Here is a 21,692-nt window from a genome sequence, read left to right as displayed (position 1 = left end):
ACGCCCCTCCCCCAAGTCCCTCCTCCCTACCTTTTATCTTAGCCTGCTTGGCACACCCTCCTCATTCCTGAAGAAGGGCTAATGCCCAAAACGTCAATTCTCTGCTCCTTTGATGCTTCCTGACCTGCTGCGCTTTTCCAGCGACACATTTTTCAGCTCCACCTTTAACTTGACTTTAAAAACAAAAAATCCCACTCTTGATCACCTTTTCTAATAGCTCATGTAGCTCAGTGTCAAACTTTATTTGTCGACATTCATAGTGAGCATCATGTAGTCTATTACCATGTTCAACATACTACATAAATGTGGTGTTGTTGATTTAAGGAGATAGATAGTATTCAGACAGCCAATGAGAGCATTGGTAGGCCTTTAGATCACTGGTGGTATTAGACCCACACTGTAGTCCTGTTCTCTCAGGTACAACATATGGTAGGTGTCATGGAGCAATAATTTAGGAACAGGAATCCTAGTGCTAACAGAATTAAAAACTGGAAGACATGTACAACCAATTCATGACTTTCCTACTTCACACCCATTGCAAAATGTCAAACATTCCCTATTTATTCCAAATTTGACAATGGTCTTCCAATCTGTATTCATTTGATGTATTTCTGCACATATGTTTAACACCTACCCATAGAAAAACAGATGCGCACAAAAAAATAGTTAAAAAAAAACAAAGTACAAACTTTATTTCTCTCTGCAAGGCAAGTGCCTTTTTTCCCCACTTTCTTAACAAAATAGAAGTTTTTCCAATGAACACAAACCTTGTATCAACGTAAAACTCGATTATGGATACAGGGAAAAATGGAAGGAACTAACAAACTAACTACATGAAAGGACATTGCTTAAAAATCATCTACATCAGTACAAGTGGGGGTGGGGGCAGTGATTGTAGAAGTGGGGCCCACAGTTCTCACTGGGAGGAAGTTACCCCCACTGGACTGAACAAATTGGTAAGTGCTTGAAACGCCCACCCCTCCCCAAAACGTAAAAAAATAAAAGGATGCTAAAATGTCCCTCAGCAACACTTCAGCTATGAATTCCAAGGTAGTCATGAGCACAAGAAAGGATTTTACATCCCTTCTGGTATGGTCCAGATTTTTGATAAACTCTCATTCCAGACTGAGACTGTTTACAGTATTGGGAAGGTCAAAAAGAGACCAAAATTTTTTTTCCTTTTGAGAGAAGAACATTGGGAACGATGTTTGAATTAATCCCGGCCTGGTATAGTTGTAGTGTCACGGGAGAACCCTCTCCATGGGCCCCTTCTCATCACGCGGCACAAGTGCTTCTGTCGCTTCTCTCTCCGATTCAGCGCCTGACCAAACACGGGTAGGCTGGACAATGACTACCCGCCGCTGCTCCTCTTCCTGCTTCTCTTGCGTTCCTTCAATGTGCTGGATTGCCTGCGATTTAAATAAAAGAAACTCAGTGGTCGACAGCTCATTGGAGGTAAGGGAGATACACAAAGGTTACAGGGTACAGAAAGAAATTCTTATAAAAGCTCCAAAGTTTCAGTTATTGATTAAATTACCGACAGCTTTAGTGAACAGAGGTTCAAACTGCGGCTTCATAAGTCAAATAGACCTGCCTGAGTGGCCGCAGTTGGTGTCAGTGACTCTAGGCAACAATTTGACATGACGCCCACTTGTAATAAAGACAACAAAATGCTGGAAATACTCAGCAGTAAAGATGGAAAAATAAAACAGTTAACAGTTTAATTTGATGACCTTTCAAAACTGGAAAAATATAAAAATGTAACAGCTTTTAAGCTAGTGAAAGGGGTTGTGTTGGAAAGGGGTAAAGTTTAGGGGAAAAAGAAAGGAAACATCTGTGATAGGGTGGAAGACAAGAAAGATTAAATGACATAAGGTTCTTGATGCAAGACAAAAGGGAGAAGCGGGGGAGAAAAATGTGCGCCTTGCAGAGTTGTGAATGGCAGAGTGATGAACAGCTGCAATTAAAGGGGGAAAAAAAATGAAAAATGAAAACCAGAGAAGAAATGGGAACCAAAATGCAGACCTATTACAAGTGCTGTTCCTCAAGCTTGACTCAAGATTCATTGGAACACTAGGAGGCCGAAGACAATGAGGCGGAGGACAATGAGGCCAGTATGGGACAAGGTAGGGATCACTGGCAGACCACCAGAAACTTGAGGTCGCATTTATAACTGAGCACAAGTGTTCTGCAAAGCAGTTACTCATTCATGTTTTGCTGACTGCATTGAATGTGATGAATACAGGACACCAAACTGAAAGAAGTAAAAGTAAATGGTAAAACATTGACTGTAATCCTTGATGAGAGTTTGAGGGATAATTGCCGGTGTGGCAATTACCATATTTTACAAAGATGGACCATGAACACAAGGTGTCCAGTGCAGAGATCTCAGAAAGGATGCAGCTGATCTGTACACAGGTAAAGATTTTGGGAGTAAGACCAAGGACAATGGAGAAGAACCACTGGGTGAGACAAACATTGCAGAGGGGTAACATGTTATTTAGGAATCAATTTGGAGTCACAAGAGAAAGGAAATGAGACTGTTCCTATCCTCTTACTTCTTCAAATCAATTGCTGTTTTCCTTGAAATTATTATTTTTTTTAAAAAGAATTAATGAATGGGTGGTCCAACGGGTAGCACGGTGGCTCAGTGGTTAGCACTGGAGCCTCACAGCGCCAGGGACCCGGTTCGATTCCAGCCTCCGCCGACTGTGTGTGGAGTTTGCACATTCTCCGTGTCTGCGTGGGCCTCTCCGGGTGCTCTGGTTTTCTCCCACAATTCAAAGATGTGCAGATTAGATTAATTGGCCATGATAAATTACCCATAGTATTAGATGTATTAGTCAGAGGGAAATGGGTCTAGGTGGGTTACTCTTTAGAGGGTCAGTATGGAGTTGTTGGGCCGAAGAGCCTGTTTCCAACCTGTAGGGAATCTAAAAAAAAAATTTAGTGTCCATCCTAAGATATCCTTGAGAAAGTGGTGAGCTGCCTTCTTGAACCACTGCAGTCCATTTGGTGAAGGTACACCCACAATGTCATTAGGGAGAGGGTTTGAAGATTTTGACCCAGCAATACTGAAGAAGTGATATATTTCCAAGTCAGGGGTGGTGAGGTGAGTGTTTGATGCTTTGCACAGCTTGTGTTGCATCAAATGGACTCGCATGGGAGGGGAAGGAAAGGAAATGACTGAGAAGTGAATGCTTCAAAATGCCGAAAGGGAAGACAAGGGTGTATTTGGTAATGATGCCGAAACTGGAGGTGCTGGAAAGGCAGAGGACAATCCGTTGAATGTAGATGATTTTGCATTAAGATGTGGACAAGGAGAACCCTATTATTGCTCCAGGAGGGAGGGGAACAGATGAGAACAAAGTCCAGGAACAGGCATAGCCAATTATAGAAGTGGGAGAGGTGGGTAATCCTCCATAAAGGAAATATGCAGATATATTGGAAGCATTGTAAGAACAGAGATATCAGAAATGGAAAACTGGTACAATGGAGGAGTCCTTGCAGGAATAAATGCAGTTAAACTGAGCTAGGAAGTTAGGGGGCTGTTTCCAGTATAGGCTGAGTAAAGGAAGGAATGTCAGACGTGGACTTGTGATGGCAAGAGTGTAAATTAAAGGCAAAGTTGGTAAAATAATCCAATTGCACTGATTGTTCAGAGATATTCCATTCTGTTTGAAACAGCTGGCTATTTTCAGCCAGGAGACATATCCCTCAACTCGAGAAGAAAAAGCAAAGCAGCGCCCACTCTCTATATAAAATTAGGCGGCACAGGAAACTATGTAGATGGGAGTAGGATGTAACAAAAGGTGCACAGACATAATAAATAAGTGCTAAAGTACAGCACATGCAGTTCAATCTAGAAAAAAATCAAGCAATTGTGAAAGATGAGTGAGAATATTTCTTAAATGGGGGAGAGACTAGGAACTGTGGAGATGTGTCCAAGTATACAAATCATCAAGAACTAGATTATCGGTATAAATCGTCGGTTCAATGTCTAAAGCATTGTGATCCTGTTTAGACACCACCTGGAACAACTGTGTTCAATTCTGGCATATCTGCAAGAAGGAGGTCTTCCTGAGATAGTTAGATTTCAGGATATTAAACATATCAAGTGATGGGGGGGGGGGGGAAAGTAGTGCAGGGAGACAGCATTGAGATAGAAAATCAGCTGTCACCTAGTTGAATTATGGAGGTGGCTAGAGGAACTGAATGGCTTCCTCCTGCTTCTATATGCTTTATCTGGAATGATTGGCATAGTTCCAGCAAATACACAGATTGCTTTTGAAGCTAATCTAAGGTTTGTCTGAAGCTTATTGGCTCAGCATTGGCTCTCCTTGAATTTTTTCCTCAGGCTCCGTGCTGCACTGTTTTGAACCACATGTAATGAGGTCCTCTCAGGTCTCAAAGTCAAAACCAAAACTGTGAAGTGATATCTTTGGAAAGTCCTCGTGGTGCTTCCTTAGGCCACCATCACAGCACATGGACCCCAAATTCAAGTTCCGTTTTGATGTGTTTAGGATCTAACACTAGGGCCTCCCAAAGTAACATTGCTGGAGCCCACGGAACGTTCTGTAAAAAATCTACTTACAGATTGCTCTACATACACTTTCTCTTCACTCAGGTTAAATCATCTGCTCACTTCCAGAGTACTCTACTTAATCATGTGACTCTGCCATCAACATTACATTAACATTCTACAGGCTATGGATTCAAATCCCATGACTCTGTACCCTCTGCAAAAGATTCACTCAGTGTCAGGCACTCTGGTCACATACCAAACCAGCTCAGCTGTGACCTTGGTTTTGTCCTGCCATCTGACATTCAGAAGTTTGAAGGTAGTTTATGAGAAAGTAGCTGAGCTTCTTGGCAATACTCTGGTACATAATTCAAATCTTGCCGTCCAAAAGTAGAATTTGAAGGACTATTGCTCAATTTGTTTTTATTTCATTAGGCATATTTATTCCTCTTCTTTCTCAGACTTACATTTTAAGCCTCCCTAAGACTATGCCTGCTTTGGTAATTCTTGGATGTGTCTTGTCATCAAAGACAGAGAATATGATGTCAAGATAAGTACACTTACCCCAAGCTGACAGTTTCTAGTCATGGCCTGAAATATTGGTCACAAGATAGGGCTTTCATGGAGTAGGCTAGTACATTGCTTCAGCTTTCTTCATGCTAATCATAAGCTCCTAATTGTTACATGCACTGGGGAACAAGTCCATGTTGCATTGCCTGTCCAGTTCTGAATCAGCAGCTAACGCACTGACATCAGGAAACAGAAAGTTTCTAAAATATGGTCTTATAGACTTTGGTCATTGCCTGAAGTTGGTTCAGATTAAACAGCTTCCTACATGTGATATTGGATTTTGATGCCAAATTCAACATCAGGGAAGATATCAGACAGGTATGACAGAGAAAACATGAACCATGTTGGAGTTAGCACACATCCCTGTTTAACTACATTAATAATGGGCTTGAGTCAGAAGATGCAACATGTAGGGCATATGCGACCATGTTTTCATAGAGCTATCAAACCTTTGTGATGATTTCAAAAGGTTCTTTCAGCTGACTGTCAAAGGCCTTGGTCAATTTAACAAAATGTGGTGTAGAGGGTCCATATTGTATCTTGACATTTCTCCTGGAGCTGTATAACTGCAAACACCAAATCAGTGGTTATGATATTGTCTGATAGCACAATGACTTAATAGCAGTCAATCCTGTTTGAGATGTTACACTAAGTAATTCAAAAGAATTCTGGTGATGAAGAGAGGGAAGATTGCTCGTTGTCACAGACTGACAAGTTCCTTTCTAAGTGGGATGGGATGGAGTGGAGCGGGCTGAGCATGTCTGTCTTTTGGGGGTAAGAGTTTGTCTGTGATGATCTCTATCAGTATTGCGTCTACGTGGCCATACCTGCACAATGGTGTCTAGGTTCTGTCTCGATGTAGTGGAAGGGCTATTGATGACTGAGGATGGTCCCATTGTCACCACGGTAACTTGATGCGAAGCCGGTGGGGGTGGAGTCTGCACAATGACAGTTGGATGGTGGGTTGATGCTGGGAAAACATGCGCTGGCAGGAGCTGAGAGTTGCAAAACAAAGAACAATCATTAAATGCATCACATCAGGTTGCTAACCTTTTACAGAGCCCATAGTTGTCATTGGCTAAAGACTCACATGAATATTAGTAAAGATTATTGTTCTGATTTTAGAAGAGGCATGACCCCTGTGTAATCATGAATCAATGTTACTGAGAATGCATAGCTTTAGCACTAATGAGGCAAGTGCTGACCTGCGTCATAAGTTGGGATTCGGGTTCCTGTTGCTCCTCCTGTTGAAGGATCTTGGTTTGTTCCTGATGCCGTTGCTGCAGCTGTACTTGTTGTGCAATGGCCTTTAATTTCTCAGGATACATGTGGGCATCCAGTGAACGAACCTGCCAACAAATGCACCTCATCAATTTCGGAGGGACAGTGAAGAGCTTTACAGAGTTCAAATTAGAATAGGCTCTGCGAGGAGCTTAGTCTCTAATGCACTGAAGGGCTCCTGTTTCACACAGGGTGCTGCAAGTCTTACAGGAGGTGTCTGCTGCACCATTGCCTCACTACTCCCTTACACCATTCCACAGCTGTGCCCCTGTGGTTTGTTCAAGAGACTACTGCATGTCCAATCAGTGTCCGTTTGCCATTTAGGAGTAAGGTAGTATAGTGATTAAGGTCAGAGTATGAGTGATCCAGAGGCCCGGACTATTGAGCAGGTGACTCAAATTAAAATTTCACCAGAACTGGGGAATATGTATTCAGTTAATTAAATCTCAAATATAAATCTTGTGGGGGGTCTTGTGGTGCAGTGGTAGTGTACCTACCTCTGGGCCAGGAGGCAAATTCCACCTGCTCCAGAGATGTGTATTAACATTTCTGAACAGATTGATGAGAAAGTTAAGTTAAATAATAAGAAAAGATCGCATCTAAGATGGTGGTCATGAATGCTGAAAATGTGTTGCTGGAAAAGCGCAGGTCAGGCAGCATCCAAGGAACAGGAGAATCGAGCCTGAAGAAGGGCTTATTCCCGAAACGTCGATTCTCCTGTTCCTTGGATGCTGCCTGACCTGCTGCGCTTTTCCAGCAACACATTTTCAGCTCTGATCTCCAGCATCTGCAGTCCTCACTTTCTCCTCGGTGGTCATGAATGGCCAATTGCTGTAAACTCCCATCTAGTTCACTCATGCTGTTTAGTGGAGGAAATCTACCATCCTTATTTGGCCTACAAGCATCTCCAGATCCACAGCAATGGTGTTGATTCTTAGCCACCCTTTAAAATGATCCAGTAAGTCACTCAGTTTACCATCATTACTTCTTAAGAAGAATAAATACTGGCCTTGCCATCAATGCCCAACTTCATACATGAATGGAATAAAAAGGATAATATGAGGCACTGCAACTAACTCAATGTCACTGGCCAACATCCAAGAAATCAAACAAGGGGATTATGTTGCCTTCTCTGAGGCAGGGTGCTAAAGCAACTGTGATCAGTGGACTCAGCACAAAGACCAAATGTGGGACTTCCCGGCCTATGTGCCTTAGAATGCATTTGGTGCTGCTTTCATCTGTGCAAGAGCTTCAAAGCATATGCCACCAACCTGTTCCTCCAACATCATCCTGACTGAACGCTCCTTGTCCAACTGCTGCCGAAGTTCAATCATTTCCCTTTTCAGGTCCTCCAGCTTCTCATCCTCCCAAACATCTGGGGAGCCAATCCCTTCATCCTTATCCTCTGCTCGTCTCCGCTTAGGGGAGGAACCACTATACTCCTGGAAGGCAAAGTTCTGTTAAACTCGGAGCCAGCTAATTCAGGGGTGATCACAAATTAAACTCGGACTCAGAGGAAAGGGTGTTACCAGTGAACCAAATCAGCCTCAAAGTCAAAATGTTTGTGCTTTCACAGGCTCAAGACTTAAGCATAAATCCTGGCTGACACTCCAGGGCAGTGAGAACGCTCCACCATTGACAGATGAGATGTTACATAGGTTCTCCCATTTGTCTTCAGCAATATTTACTTTCCAAAGATCTTGTCATGTACCTTATTGTTGTTAGTGAAAGATTGCTGTATTTAAATTGATTATTGTCTCTTCAGACACAGTACCTACACACAATTACTGTTAAAAACACCTTGTGAAATATACATGTGATTAATGATTACAAGTAAGCTTGGGGGGGGGCTCATCATCAGGGAGGTAATGTCACTGGATTAGTAATTCAGAAACCCAGGCTGATGTTCTGGAGACATGGGATAGTATGCCACCATGATGAATGCTGAAATAGATTTCAATAAAAAGCTGACCTAATGAAACCATTGGTGACTAATTTAAAAAAAAAAGAAAACCCATCATGTTCACTAATGCCCTTCAGGGAAGGAAATCTGCCACCCTTATCTGGTCTGGTCTACACACAACTCCAGACCCATAGCAGTGTGGTTGACCCTTAAATGCCCTCTCAAAAATAAATGCTGGCCTAGCCATTGATTCCTTCATACAATGAATAAAAAACTTTCAGTCAAGTCTAAGATCAAGAAATGCTTCAAGTCTAAGACAACCAAGGAATATGGACTTGGAGGTGCCAGCATTGGACTGGGGTGGACAAAGTCAAAAATGACAACAACAGGTTATAGTTCAACAGGTTTCGAAGCAATGCTTCTTCCTCAGGTGGTTGAGGCACTTGAGTTGAATGGCCTCCTTCTATATGTTTGTAAAGCACTGACTTCAATGAACATTCACCACTCAAACAAAGATATACATTCCCCAGTATTCATTATAGCTATGGTCAACTGTCCTCTTTGCATTTGCTAATGTCACATTTTTCAATGACTCTTTGGGGTCATTGATGCAGTTGCCAGTTAAACAGTTCTCTGTTGTCAGAAGAGATTTGTGTCCTGCAAATTTCAATGAGTTGCCCTTCATCCTATTGTCAAGGTTGGTGCTCCTTTGCCCACCACTTGTTGTCTCCAGGGCAACATGTGCTCTCCATGAACAGGTTCCTTTAGTAGGTGCAGTATGCAGTTCACTACTAACATTAACCACAAAAACCCAATCAAACTGCACCACCTCCAAATCAAATGAGACACACAAACACATTGATTCAGCAGGGGCTGTGTCCAGCAGCATACCTGGTGTCCAAGGAAAATATGACCAATAGTCAGCACCATGTCATCCCCTCCCCATAAATTCAAAGCACAGTGCCCACCTGAATGAAACGCTTCAGCTGAGAGTTCTGTTGAAGTAACCGGGTTTTCTCTTGCTCTAACGAAAAGATATATTCTGCTGTTTGCTGCAAAATGGCTGCCTGTGGGGAAGATAAATCACATGGGCATGAACTCAGTCCCTCCAAGCAGCTCAATCACCGAACCAAAATATCTTCAATCACTGGGAGTAAACTGACTTGTGAATGAAGCCGATTTTTGGGATTTTTTCCAATGATACATTATTTTAAATAGTTGACAACAGGACCCCATCATTTGTAGCATTGAAAGCCTTTACTCCATCATTCAGTTGGACAAATTGGCTTTTTCACTGTTGAAACCCACATTGTTTTACACATTGACCAATACAAAAGAGAAGATATTTAAATCAAGCCCCTACCCTCACCCTCTGCAATTCCAAGTGATGTTAACCAGTGTCTGATTCAGTGTTGCTTATCAAAGCACCTCAACCATCTCTGATCCCACAAACAGCACAAGCGGATAGAAGGTGAGGACCAGTCTGTGCCTGACCTTGCTGAGTTTCTCGCCATCCGTGTGGGGTATCAGTGTTTTCAGGGACTGGAACCCAGCGTTGATGCTTTGCATTCTGCGGCGCTCGTTGCTGTTGGCAATCTCTCTCCGTATCCTCCTTTCCTGGTCTCTCTGGGATTCCTGGGTCAGTGGGATATTAGCCAGACTGGAAAAGTTACCAAGACATTAATAACATTATTCTCCCACTCATTTTCTATTAATTCCTTTCACAGTTGCTCACTTGGGTGACGGTTAACAAAAACTGAAATTGCCAAAAAGAGTCACAAGATTCGAAACATTAATTGTTTTCTCTCCACTGATGCTGCCCAACATGCTGAGTTTCTCAAATAATTTCTGATCTTTAAGATCCTCCAGCATTTGCAGTCCTTTGTTTTATAACAGATTGAAAGAAATACAAGTAAGATGCTGCTTCACATTTAAGGAGCGTTTGGGGCCTTGAGGGCGGAGGAGGTAAAAGAGCAAGTGTGAAATTGTGTGGGAAGGGACTGATGTGTTCGGGTTGATTGGAGGAGATGACCAGGTTGTTGAGGAGGTCATAGGGAGGGAAAGAGAAGATTGGTTTGCTAGTGATACCTTGCTGGAGGTGGCGAAATTGATGAAGGATGACCATGGATAGGGAGGACAATGGCAACCCTTACATGGTGGTAGTGGTGGGGGTGGCAGTGGCAGCAGGTGGGGGCAGAAGTACAGGGAATGGGTTAAACATCATTGAAGGCCATTTCAATCCTCAACTGAAGGAGAAGGAAGATATGACAGGAGTGCCACTGTGGAAAGCAGCAGCATCAAAACAGATGCAATGGAGACAGTCAAACTATGAGAATGGAATGGAGTCCTTACAGGAAGCAGGAAATTCTGAAAGCTAAGAGTCAGAAAACAAAAGATACCTATTGGCCCTGATTTTGAGGTTTTTTTTCCCCAAATGTCTAAATCAATAGTGAAACTGTCTCTATTGGGACTAGATTGGGTTGGGATATCTGGTCAGCAAAGGTTGGACCAAAGGGTCTGTTTCCATGCTGTACATCTCTATGACTTTATGACTATTAAGCAATTAGGCTGGAATTATTATTTCCTGTCAGAGGTGGTGTGGCACACAGGGGTGTTACAAATTACAGTGAGACACATTGTACACTTTTGCCCTAGAAATGTAAATATGAATTTATAACGGGAAATACAAGCAGATGCAATATCTCCATTATCTTACATTGATCCTTCCTTTTAAAATGAAAAAGGAATATTACCAAAAATACAATTTAATTCTGCAATACTCAAAATTTCAGCCATAAATTGACATGTACTCTTCAACCACACAATTTCCTGACTCAACAACAATTAAACATCTCTACTCCAATCTGTTCCTTAGCCTCTGCCATGCATAGATACAAACCTGGCTGAATGAAAGGTAACAGAGGTGAATGATACTGCTAAAGAGGGGATGTGATAACAACACATTATCAATGAGGATGAGCACCTCGCCAAGACCTTCCCCACACTTCCACTGCTCACCTTTAAACAACCACAAAACCTCAAACAGATCATTGTTCGTAGCAAGCTGCCCAGCTTTCAGGACAACTCCATACAACCCTGTCACGATAGGCGCTGCAGGAACATGTCACAGCGTGGACATGTACACTACCATTACACATGGGGGCACCTCCCACCATGTATGTGACAGGTACTCATGTGGCTCAGCCAACGTTGCCTATCTTGTACGCTGCAGGCAAGGATGTCCTGAGGCATGGTACATTGGGGAAACCGAGCAAAGGCTATGGCGACGGATGATTGGGCACTGCACAACAATCAACAGACAGGAGTGTTCCCTCCCAGTTGGGGAACACTTCAGCAATCCAGGACATTCGACCCCAGACCTTCGGGTGACCATCCTTCAAGGCGGGCTTCGGGACAGGCAGCAGCGTAAAGTGGCCGAGCTGCGGCTGATAGCGAAGTTCTGTACACATAGGAAGGGCCTCAACCAGGACCTTGGGTTCATGTCACTATACAGGTGACCACCACTGCACTATGCACGCACGCACAAATACCCACAGACACACTTCCTCCTAGACTTAGATCACTTTACATATACACTCTCTCACAATCCCCCACCCTAGACACACTCCTACAGACACGCACACATGCACCCTCTCACAGACTTAGACACTTTACACTCACAAATACAACCCCCCACCCCAAACAGACAGACACTCAAAAACCCACATGCAACATATGTGTTTGTGGGGTGAATTTGTACTTGCAGAGTTACATTGAACTTTGCTCAAAAACTGCATGAATCCATGTAAGGCTCTGAACTCACTTTTCAGTTTAGAATCAGTCTAAACATTATGGCACAGACAGGGCACACAGGGGGCTAACATATTATCTGGCTGACACCAGTTGTTACAGTTAACCTGAGAATGTAACTTTTAAAAGAAAAGTTGTGATTTACATATGAAAGAAATGAAACTATCATGGTCATTCTAACAGATGAAAGACTCAACAAACGATCAAGGTATTTTTCAGTATATAATTTCAGTTACATCACACTGTAAACTTTTGCTATAAATTCTGTGTCTTACAATTGTGTACTCCACAACCACCTATTGAAGGAGCAGGGCTCCAAAAGCTAGTGCTTCCAATTAAACCTGTTGGACTATAACCTGGTGTTGTGTGATTTTTAACTTAAAATTCACTACTCTAAATAATTCCTACTAACATCAGTCATAAATGCCCGACCCCTTATTCTGAGAGTTTGACTCCTGGTTCTAGATTCCCCATACAGAAGAAATCTTCAATATAAATGTGGCAAGTTTCAATGAGATCAACTCTCGTTCTTCCAAACTCTACAGAATAATTCAAACTCTTCTCATAAAATAACTCCTCAATTCCCTGGGATTGATCTGGTGAAGCTCTGTTGGTCTCTCTCTATTACAAGGATAACCTTCCTTACATAAGGAGTCCAAAATTGTACACAAGACTCCAAGCGAAGTCACACTAGGGCTCTACACAACAGCAGCAAGACAGCTTTACTCCTGTACTCAAATTCCCTCGTTATGTTGGCTTTCATTACATTTATCTTCCCAACAGCTTGCTGTGCTTGCATGCAAACTTTTAGCTACTCCTGAACAAGGACACCCAGATCCCTTTGGCACCAAGTATTTTTCTAACCTCTCACCATTTAAGAAACATTCTGCCTTTTTTTAAACCAAAGTAGATAACTTTGTAATTATTTGCATTATATTCCATCTTTTATGTCTAGCTCATTCACTTAGCCTCTTCTGTCCCCTTAAAACAACCCTGCTTCCCCATCAAAATTTACATTGCCATCCAGTTTTGTCATTTGTAAATTTGAAAAATTAGAATTGTCCCCCAATCTTCAAACTAATTTGATTCACTCATATCAAGAAATGACTTAACAAAACTGGAATCTGCAAAGGCAATGACTCATAACAACATTCTAGCAATACTACTGAAGAATTGTGCTCCAGAACTAACCATGTTCTGTCCAAGTATAACCATAACTTTGGCAATATGGGAAATTGTTCTGTATGTCCTATTCAGGAAAAGCAGAACGAATCAAACATAGCCAACTACCACCCTATTAGTCTACTCTTGATCATCAAAAAAAGGGCTTCATGGAAGGAGTCATTGGCAGTTCTATCAAGTGGCACTTGCAAAGGAATAACCTACTCATTGACACTCAGTTTGACCTCTGCCAGAGATAATGGATTTCTGACCTCTTTGTAATCTTGGTCTAAAAACATTGAGAAATGAGCTGTACTCTAGGAGATGAGAGTGACTGCCCTTGGTCAAATATGGCATCAAGGAGTTCTAGCAAAACTGAAAATCAATGGGAATTACGGGACAAACTCCATTGATTGAGGTCAAATTGGACAAAGGAAGATGGTTGTAGTTGTTAGAAGTCAATCATCTCAGCCTCAGAACATCACAGTGAGAATTATTCAGGATAGTGTCCTAGGTCCAAACATCTTCCACTGCTTCATCAACGTCCTTCTTTCATCACAGGATTAGAAATGGGAATGTTCACTGGTGATTGTGCAATGTTCAGCACCATACTTAACTCATTAGATACTAAAGCTGTTCCATGTCCTTATATAGCAAAACATGAACAATATCCTGATTTGGGCTGACAAGAGTCAATTAACATTCACACCATGCAAGTGCCAGGCAATGGCCATCTCCAACAAGAGAATCTAATATTGATATTCAATGGCATTGGCATCACTGAATCCCCCATTCTCGTCATACTAGGAGTTGTCGTTGATCAGAAACTGAACTGGACTAGATATAAATACTTTAGCCCCAGCACAGGTCAGAGACTAGGAATTCTGCATCTCCTGTTGCGTCAATGCCAGTCTACCATCTACAAGTCAAGAGTATGATGGTATACACTTATGTGCATAGATGAACTTTTAAAACAGTCAAGAAGCTTGACACCATCCAGGACAAAGCAGTCCACTTGATTAGCAACCAACCACGTTCAACATTTACTCCCTCCAACACCATATAATAGTAGCATTGTGTACCATCTAAAAGATGCACTGCAGAGATTCACAAAGGCACCTTCAATACCATTCACCAAACACACATCTCCCGCTTAGAAGTGCAAAGACAGCAGTTGCGCAGGAACACCTTTATTTGCAAATTCCCCTCCAAGCCACTCATCACCTTAACTTAGAAATACATCACTGTTCCTTCCTGGAACCTGCATACAAGAAGCATTGTGGGTGTCCCTACACCCAAAGACTGCAGCAGTTTAAGAAGGAGTTTGCCACCACTTTCTCGAAGACAATTAGGGATGGACAATAAGTCTGGATTATGAACACCACCCAAATTATTTCTGCAGATTGTAAAATTTTGTCCCTTGCACCAATCCTTGGGGTACCTCACTAGTAACAGTTTGTTACACTGAAAATTATCGATTCATCCTTTCTCTCTGCGTTCTGTCTGTTAACCAGTTTGCAATGTATACTAGTACATGAGCCCCAATCCTATTCACTTTGTTCTGAAGGACATTTAAGTATGACAGATTTTTACTAATATCTGGTCATTTTATTTAAATTCCCCAGCTCCTCTGATACACTGAATTACAGTTTTCTAGTAATGCTGTAAATATTTAATGATCAATTTAGAAAGATTACTATTGGGGGCCAGTTAGCTCCATTAGCTGTGATTCAAACACCAGTAATAGCATAGTTTTAATTCCCATTCTTGCTAAGGTGATTTAGAACAGGCATCCTAGCTCTGTAACAGAACAGAAGGTAATGACAAACCAAAATTGATGGAACTGCCAAGAAAATTGAAGTTTAAAAATCAGCTTCAATGAACCAAGAAACTGTCTTTGGGCTGAGCAAATGTCACTCACTCATTAACACAAACTACTATTCTGCATCCCCTTGAGTTACAAAGATAGAATGGAGGACTCGGAGCTGTTCTCCCTGGGAGGAGAAGTCTGAGAGGAGATTTAACAGAGGTGTTCAAAATCATAAACAATCTGAATAAAGCAGATAAGATCAGTGGAAAGATTGAAAACCAGAGGATACAATAAGGTAATTGAGAAAACAACAGCATGAGGAAAAACATTTTTTTTTTTTTAAAATGAAGCCACTAGTTCGAATCTGGAATGCATTTCCTGTGTGAGATTGAGACACATTAAATTGTGTGTTTCAAAAAAGGAAGAAGATAATTATCTGATGAAATAAACAAGTGCATGTCCTATAGAGAAAATGCAGGGGAGAGAGACTGGCTGAGTAACTCTCAGAGAACAGACACAGATATATTGAATAAAACAGCTTCCTTCTGTACTGTGATTATTCTGAACTCCAGGAAACAATACAAGGGTACCAAACACTGCAAGAGGATGCTACAAAATACCGCAACCATGCTACTATCGTATGCAGAAAGAAAACATGATAGAAAAAAAAATTACGTACAAGTAATTTCTAAGATGTCACACTTAAAAAAGTCCAGTGACCACAGTAGCTCAGCTGGCGGGAGCATTTGCAGACATCTTTAACCTTTCCTTCCTCCAGTGTGAGGCTTCCACTATCAGCCCAGTGCCAAAGTAATATCAGGCTCCGGTCTTTAGTGATTACAATCTGGTGGCTATGGCATCCATCATTATGAAGTGCTTCAACAGGTTAGTAAAGCCACTCATCAACTCCAGCCTCCACGACAATTTGCCTACCGTCACAACAGGCCCACAGCAGACACCACCGCATTGCCTTACACTCAGTCTCTGGAACATCTGGATAACAAGGACACCTACGACAGACTCCTATTCATTGACTTCAGCTCTGACTTCAACACCATAATTCCAACCAAACTCATCTCCAAACTCCGAGACCTAGGACTCTGCTGCCCCCTCTGCAACTGGGTCCTCGATTTCCTGACCCGCAGACTGCAATCAGCAAGGATAGGTGACAAAACCTTCACGATTATCTCAACACCGGTGCCCTGCAAGGCTGTGTACTCAATCTCTTATAAATACATGACTGTGTGGCCAAATTCAGCTTTAACTCTATTTATAAATGTGTTAATGACACCAGATTAAGTACTGAAAAGAGACAGACAGCTTAGTAGCATGGAGTAAAGACAACAAACTCTCCCTCAATGTCAGCAAATGAAGGAGCTGGTCATCAACTTCAAGAAGCAGAGTGGAAGGCATGTCCCTGTCTGTATCAATAGTTCTGAGGTAGAGTTGGTTAAGAGCTTCAAGTTCCTAGGAATAAGTATCACCAACAATCTGTCCTGACTCATCCACTTTGATGCCATAGTCAAGAAAGCACACCAGCGCCTCTACTCCTGCAGAAAGCTAGAGGAAATTCACTATGTCCACAATGACTCTTACCAATTTTTATAGATGCTCCACAGAAAGCATCCTATCTGGATGCATCACAGCTTGGTACAGCAACTGCCCTGCCCAAGACCCCAAAAAATTACAGAAGGTTGTGAGCACAGCCCAGTTCATCACAAGACCATTCATTCCTTCCATTGACTCCATCTATATTTCCCATGGCTTCAAGAAAGCAGCGAACAATCAAAAACCACTTCCACCCCAGTAATACTTCTAGATTTCTAAATTCTTGGAGGTGCAGGGTCAGATTAGAACAAGTCAGCATGGATTTAGTAAGGGGAGGTCGTGCCTGACAAACCTGTTAGAATTCTTTGAAGAGGTAACAAATAGATTAGACCAGGGACACCCAGCGGTGTTATCTATCTAGACTTCCAAAAGGCCTTTAATAAGGTGTCTCACAGGAGACTGCTGAGTAAGGTGAGGACCAATGGTGTTCAAGGTGAGCTACTGGCATGGATTGAGGATTGGCTGTCTGACAGAAGGCAGAGAGTTGGGATAAAAGATTATTTTTCAGAATGGCAGCTAGTGACAAGTGGTGTCCCACAGGGTTCAGTGTTTGGCCGCAGCTATTCACTTTATATATTAATGATCTGGATGAAAGAAATGGGAACACTGGCGAAGTTCATCAATGATACAAAGTTAGGCGACAGGCAGGTAGTACTGAGGAGGGGAGGCTGCAGAAAGATTTACACAGTTTAGGAGAGTAGTCCAGGAAATGGCTGATGAAATTCAAAGTGAGCAAATGTGAGTCTTGCACTTTGGAAAAAAGAATACATGCATGGACTATTTTCTAAATGGTGAGAAAATTCAAAATGCCAAAGTACAAAGGGATCTGGGAGTGCTAGTCCAGGATTCTCTAAAGGTGGACTTGTAGCTTGAATCCGTGATTAAGAAAGCAAATGTAATGTTGTCATTTATCTCAAGAGGGTTGGAATTTAAAAGCAACAATGTCCTTCTGAGACTTTATAAAGGTCTAGTTAGGCCCCATTTAGAATACTGTGTCCAATTTTGGGCCCACACCTCAGGAAGGACATACTGGCACCGAAGCATGTCCAGCGGAGAATCACACAGATGATCCCTGAAATAGTACGTCTAACATATAATGAGGATCCTGGGATTGTATTCATTACAATTGAAAAGGTTGAGGAGAGATCTAATAGAAACTTACAAGATAATGAATGGCTTAGAAAGGATGGACGCTGGGAAACTGTTTCTGTTAAGTGGGGAGACTAGGACCCGTGGACACAGCCTTAGAATTAGAGGGGGTCAATTTAGAATGGAAATGAGGAGACATTTCTTCAGCCAGAGAGTGGTGGGCCTGTGGAATTCATTGCCACGGAGAGCAGTGGAGGCTGAGACATTAAATGTCTTCAAGGCAGAGATTAATAAATTCTTGATCTCGCAAGTAATTCAGGGCTACGGGGGGAGTGCAGGTAAGTAGAGTTGAAATGCCCATTATCCATGATTAAATGGCAGAGTGGACTTGATGGACTGAATGGCCTTACTTCCACTCCTATGTCTTATGGTCTTATACTCTCATTCACCCTCTACTATCGGTCTGAAGATACAAAAAAGTTTGAAAACACATAACAGATTCAACTACAGCTTCTTCCTCTCCGTTATCCAACTTATGAACGGACTTCTCACATATTAGAGTTGATCTTTCTCTACACCTTTTCTGCAGCTGTAACATTATATTCTGCATTCTGTTCTATTACCTTTATGTACTTATGTAAGGTATAATTTGTTTTGACAGCACGCAAAACAATACTTTTCACTGTATCTCAATCAATCTGATAATAATAAATATATTCAAATAATAGTCTCATTAAATATTCCCAAGGTAGGTACCAAATGATTTAGGTACAAAGTAATGTTCCTTCTATACTGTACCATCAATCGCTCCTAAGACAGGTTAGTTACTGACTAAAGCTCATTCTCCCCTGTCACAAACCAAACACTCCAGGGGTAGATGTAACACAGGTTATATTATACAGGGTGAACTTGGTGACCCTTGTAGATTTAAAAAGAGACTTAATACATAAATGAGAGAGAAGGACTGTGCATGTATATATAAAATTTGGCATTAAGCAGATAAGCCAATTAGCCTGTTTCTCTGCTTTAAATTCTGTACAATCAAGTACCAATGATTGCAATAGCAAGATGTAAATAACCAGTTCACAGATATCAGTAATCCAGTAAGCACCATTGATAACCCCACACAATATATTCAATAATAAACAAAAGGTTGGAAATCCAGACATATACAGGAATTACATCACAGAAACTGACCATTCAGCCCAACAGGGCTATTCCACACTCAAGCAGGTCTGGCAGAATTTGAGACGACTGAAACAAGAATTAATGTTTCACAATGACTGAATTCTGATAAAACTCATCGACCAAACACAAACTACTTGGCTCTCCACAGATGCTGCCAGTATTTCCAGCATCCGCCGTATTTTGTTTTTGATCCTTGTATATTCAAAATAATTTAAACATCAAACGTCGTAGAATTGCAATCCTTTGCAGTGTTGATAAGCAGAGGAAATAGATTGGGTTAAATATAATTGAGAATGGAATCTTTCGGCAGTTAAAAGGAAACTACAACTCCCAGAATTCAGAGCGGCCAAAATGGACTACAGCTCCCGGTTTGCCCCACGCCCACTACCTCTAGCTGGGCTGCAGAGGAACAGGCAGGCCCAAATTACTGCTCGGCCCCAACTCCGGGGACGGAAGAGTCGATCAACATCTTGCAGCTGAACGCTCGAATGGAAGGGGAAATCTTTCCAACACCCTCATCTTCATCGTCATCGTAGGTGTTTTTAATTCGACCGCCCACCCGCAAACTCCACCCGGAAAGTGACCACTTTGGACGCACGTGGGCCCCTGGGTGAGGAGTTTTATTTGGATAGCCGTTGAGGGGAGAGGAGTGGGAAGGAGTAATCGGAAATTGGTTTTCGCCTGCCCCTCCTTTAACCAGTTCGGAGAACGTGGCTGCAGCTCTTTCCACGTGGGGTGTGTTTGGAACCTCCGAATGTATCCATTCCACTTTGGAATGTTGCCTGGAGCCGCTGCGTTCCAAACCCCGAATCCACGTGGAACCCTTCCTGGCCGCTGCAGCCCCGTCACTCAGCAAACAGCAGCAGCAACAACAACAACACCGCATCCCCCACCTCCTCCTGGGGCTGTGCAAGCTCCTCCATGCAGACAGCAGATGGAGCCTCGCTTGTTAGTAGCAAAAGAAAAATAAGGAATATATTAAAAATTTATAAATGGGGAGAGAAAAGTACACACCTACAAAGACCTCCTATCACTTCTTTCTCACTCTTCCTGAAATCCTGGAATGAAGGTACCTTTTGAGTCGGCACCACGAAATATTCCATGTCTTGCACCTGGAGAAAATAATTGTGCACAAATAATAATAATCGTCTTAAATAAAAGGCTGGCTGAGTTCTGGTTCTCTGTGTGTGTTTCCAGCTGATCGCTCTATCAGATGGTTGTAAATGGCGGGAAACAGCTGGTGCCTTCGCAGCACCGCCGCCTCCTTCCGCCGGGACCGGGATTGCATGTAAACAAAGGACTATTCCCCGGTCCTGGCCGAGCCCCCGGACAGGGCGCAACCAGAGTCCGGTTTGCTTCTGCAAATTGGGAAGAAAGATGCTACCGGCGTCAACGGAGAGGGAAGGAAATGGGCAATGGTCAGTTAAAGGTGGGTGGGGGTATGTTTCTGCATACGCCACTACGTGTGTGGGGTGAAGCGGCTCATCAGCTGACGGGCTGGCAACGCCGAGAGGAAAAGCAACAGCTTCTGTGACATTGGAGCAGCTGAGAACACAGAGACGCAAATCCAACCCCCACCCGCCCACTTACTCCAACTCTGCTTTAAAGAGATACCACATATCATCTTGCACATTTCAAGGCAGCATTCGGATGCTATTTTACCTAGCATACTTAAGAGAAAGCTTCGATCTTGACCAGTAAGGAAAGAACTCCGGGGGAATCAAGTGCAACAAACCCAAGAATTCCAATGTTAAAATATTGGAAGGCTGACCGATCCTTGTAGCACCACAGAAAAACAACATTCTATTTTCTCCTCTGAAAGGAATAGAAACTTGCTGAATTTCCACTGCCTATTAACTCAGGGTAGGGCGATGCTGCCCGCCTACCACAAAGAAATAGTTGCTTAGAAAAAGTAGAATAAAGTACCTGCCAAGCAGGTGGTCACAAAGTTCCATGCCATTGTTCCTGACATTTAGACAATTCACAGCGTGATTCAGTCATTTGGGGTTTGTTTTTGTAGCTTTGTAAATCCCAGGATCTTTCGTCCCATTGTTAAGACAGTGAGACAGATTGACCAATAATCGTTCCCTTCGCTACCCACCCACAAACACACATACACACACGATTACCAACTACTCGTGTGGGAATTACTTGATAAATTATCACTTTGATTTAACTCATAGGTAGCAACTTTGTGACAGGATTAAAAATCAATCGTTGCTACAATAATTTGCATTAGTATAGCGCCGTTAATGGCCCAAGACATTTTATGGGACGTTGCAGAGCGACATTTCATCATGCGCCACATAACATTATATTAGGTCGGATGACCTAAAATATTGTCGAAGAGGTAGACTTTAAGGAATGTGGGAAGAAATAAGAGAGAAACAGAGGTTTATGGAAGGAATTACAGAATTTGAAACCTATAAACAAGTTTCTAAATTTCTTCATCGGACGCAGCATGTTGCTGGCTAATCCAGCATAGGTTCCCCATTCCTAATTGCGCTGGAGGAGGTGGTGATAAACTGCCTTCTCTGCTGCAGTCCTTGGGCTAGGTACACTCCTGGTGCTGTTAAGGACGAAGCTCCAGGATTTTGAAGGAGCAAAGTCCGGCTTGTGTGTAACTTAGAAGGGCATTTGCTGCTAGTGGTATTCCCATGCATGTGCTGTCATTGAACTTTCATATGATAGGGATCATGGATTGAGAAGGCAGACTCTCCACTGGTGGAGATCTAAGTGATGGCAATCCG

The 21,692-nt window shown here is 42.4% G+C and overlaps 1 protein-coding gene across 3 annotated transcripts; it reads right to left on the bottom strand.

Moving 5' to 3' along the window:
* Window positions 1-666: 666 nt before the first annotated feature.
* On the bottom strand, window positions 667-21,050 carry tfap4 (transcription factor AP-4 (activating enhancer binding protein 4)). Of its 3 annotated transcripts, none has more exons than XM_043711462.1 (7): window positions 19,957-21,050; window positions 9,771-9,936; window positions 9,245-9,343; window positions 7,645-7,815; window positions 6,298-6,441; window positions 5,920-6,087; window positions 667-1,409 (listed from the first exon to the last, which is right to left on the bottom strand). In XM_043711462.1, the coding sequence occupies exons 1-7, from the start codon at window positions 20,043-20,045 to the stop codon at window positions 1,242-1,244; spliced, it is 1,005 nt and encodes a 334-aa protein (XP_043567397.1). In that variant the 5' UTR covers window positions 20,046-21,050; the 3' UTR covers window positions 667-1,241. The 3 variants fall into 3 exon arrangements, with proteins under 3 accessions (XP_043567397.1, XP_043567398.1, XP_043567399.1); XM_043711463.1 differs by lacking the exon at window positions 19,957-21,050 and adding an exon at window positions 19,331-19,670; XM_043711464.1 differs by lacking the exon at window positions 19,957-21,050 and adding an exon at window positions 18,952-19,305.
* Between the last annotated feature and the right edge of the window lie 642 nt (window positions 21,051-21,692).

This window comes from Chiloscyllium plagiosum, chromosome 21 (assembly GCF_004010195.1).
Source record: "Chiloscyllium plagiosum isolate BGI_BamShark_2017 chromosome 21, ASM401019v2, whole genome shotgun sequence".
NCBI lineage: Eukaryota > Metazoa > Chordata > Chondrichthyes > Orectolobiformes > Hemiscylliidae > Chiloscyllium > Chiloscyllium plagiosum.
The sequence above is the reverse complement of the archived record's forward strand: the minus strand, read 5'-3'. Positions and strand labels throughout refer to the sequence as shown.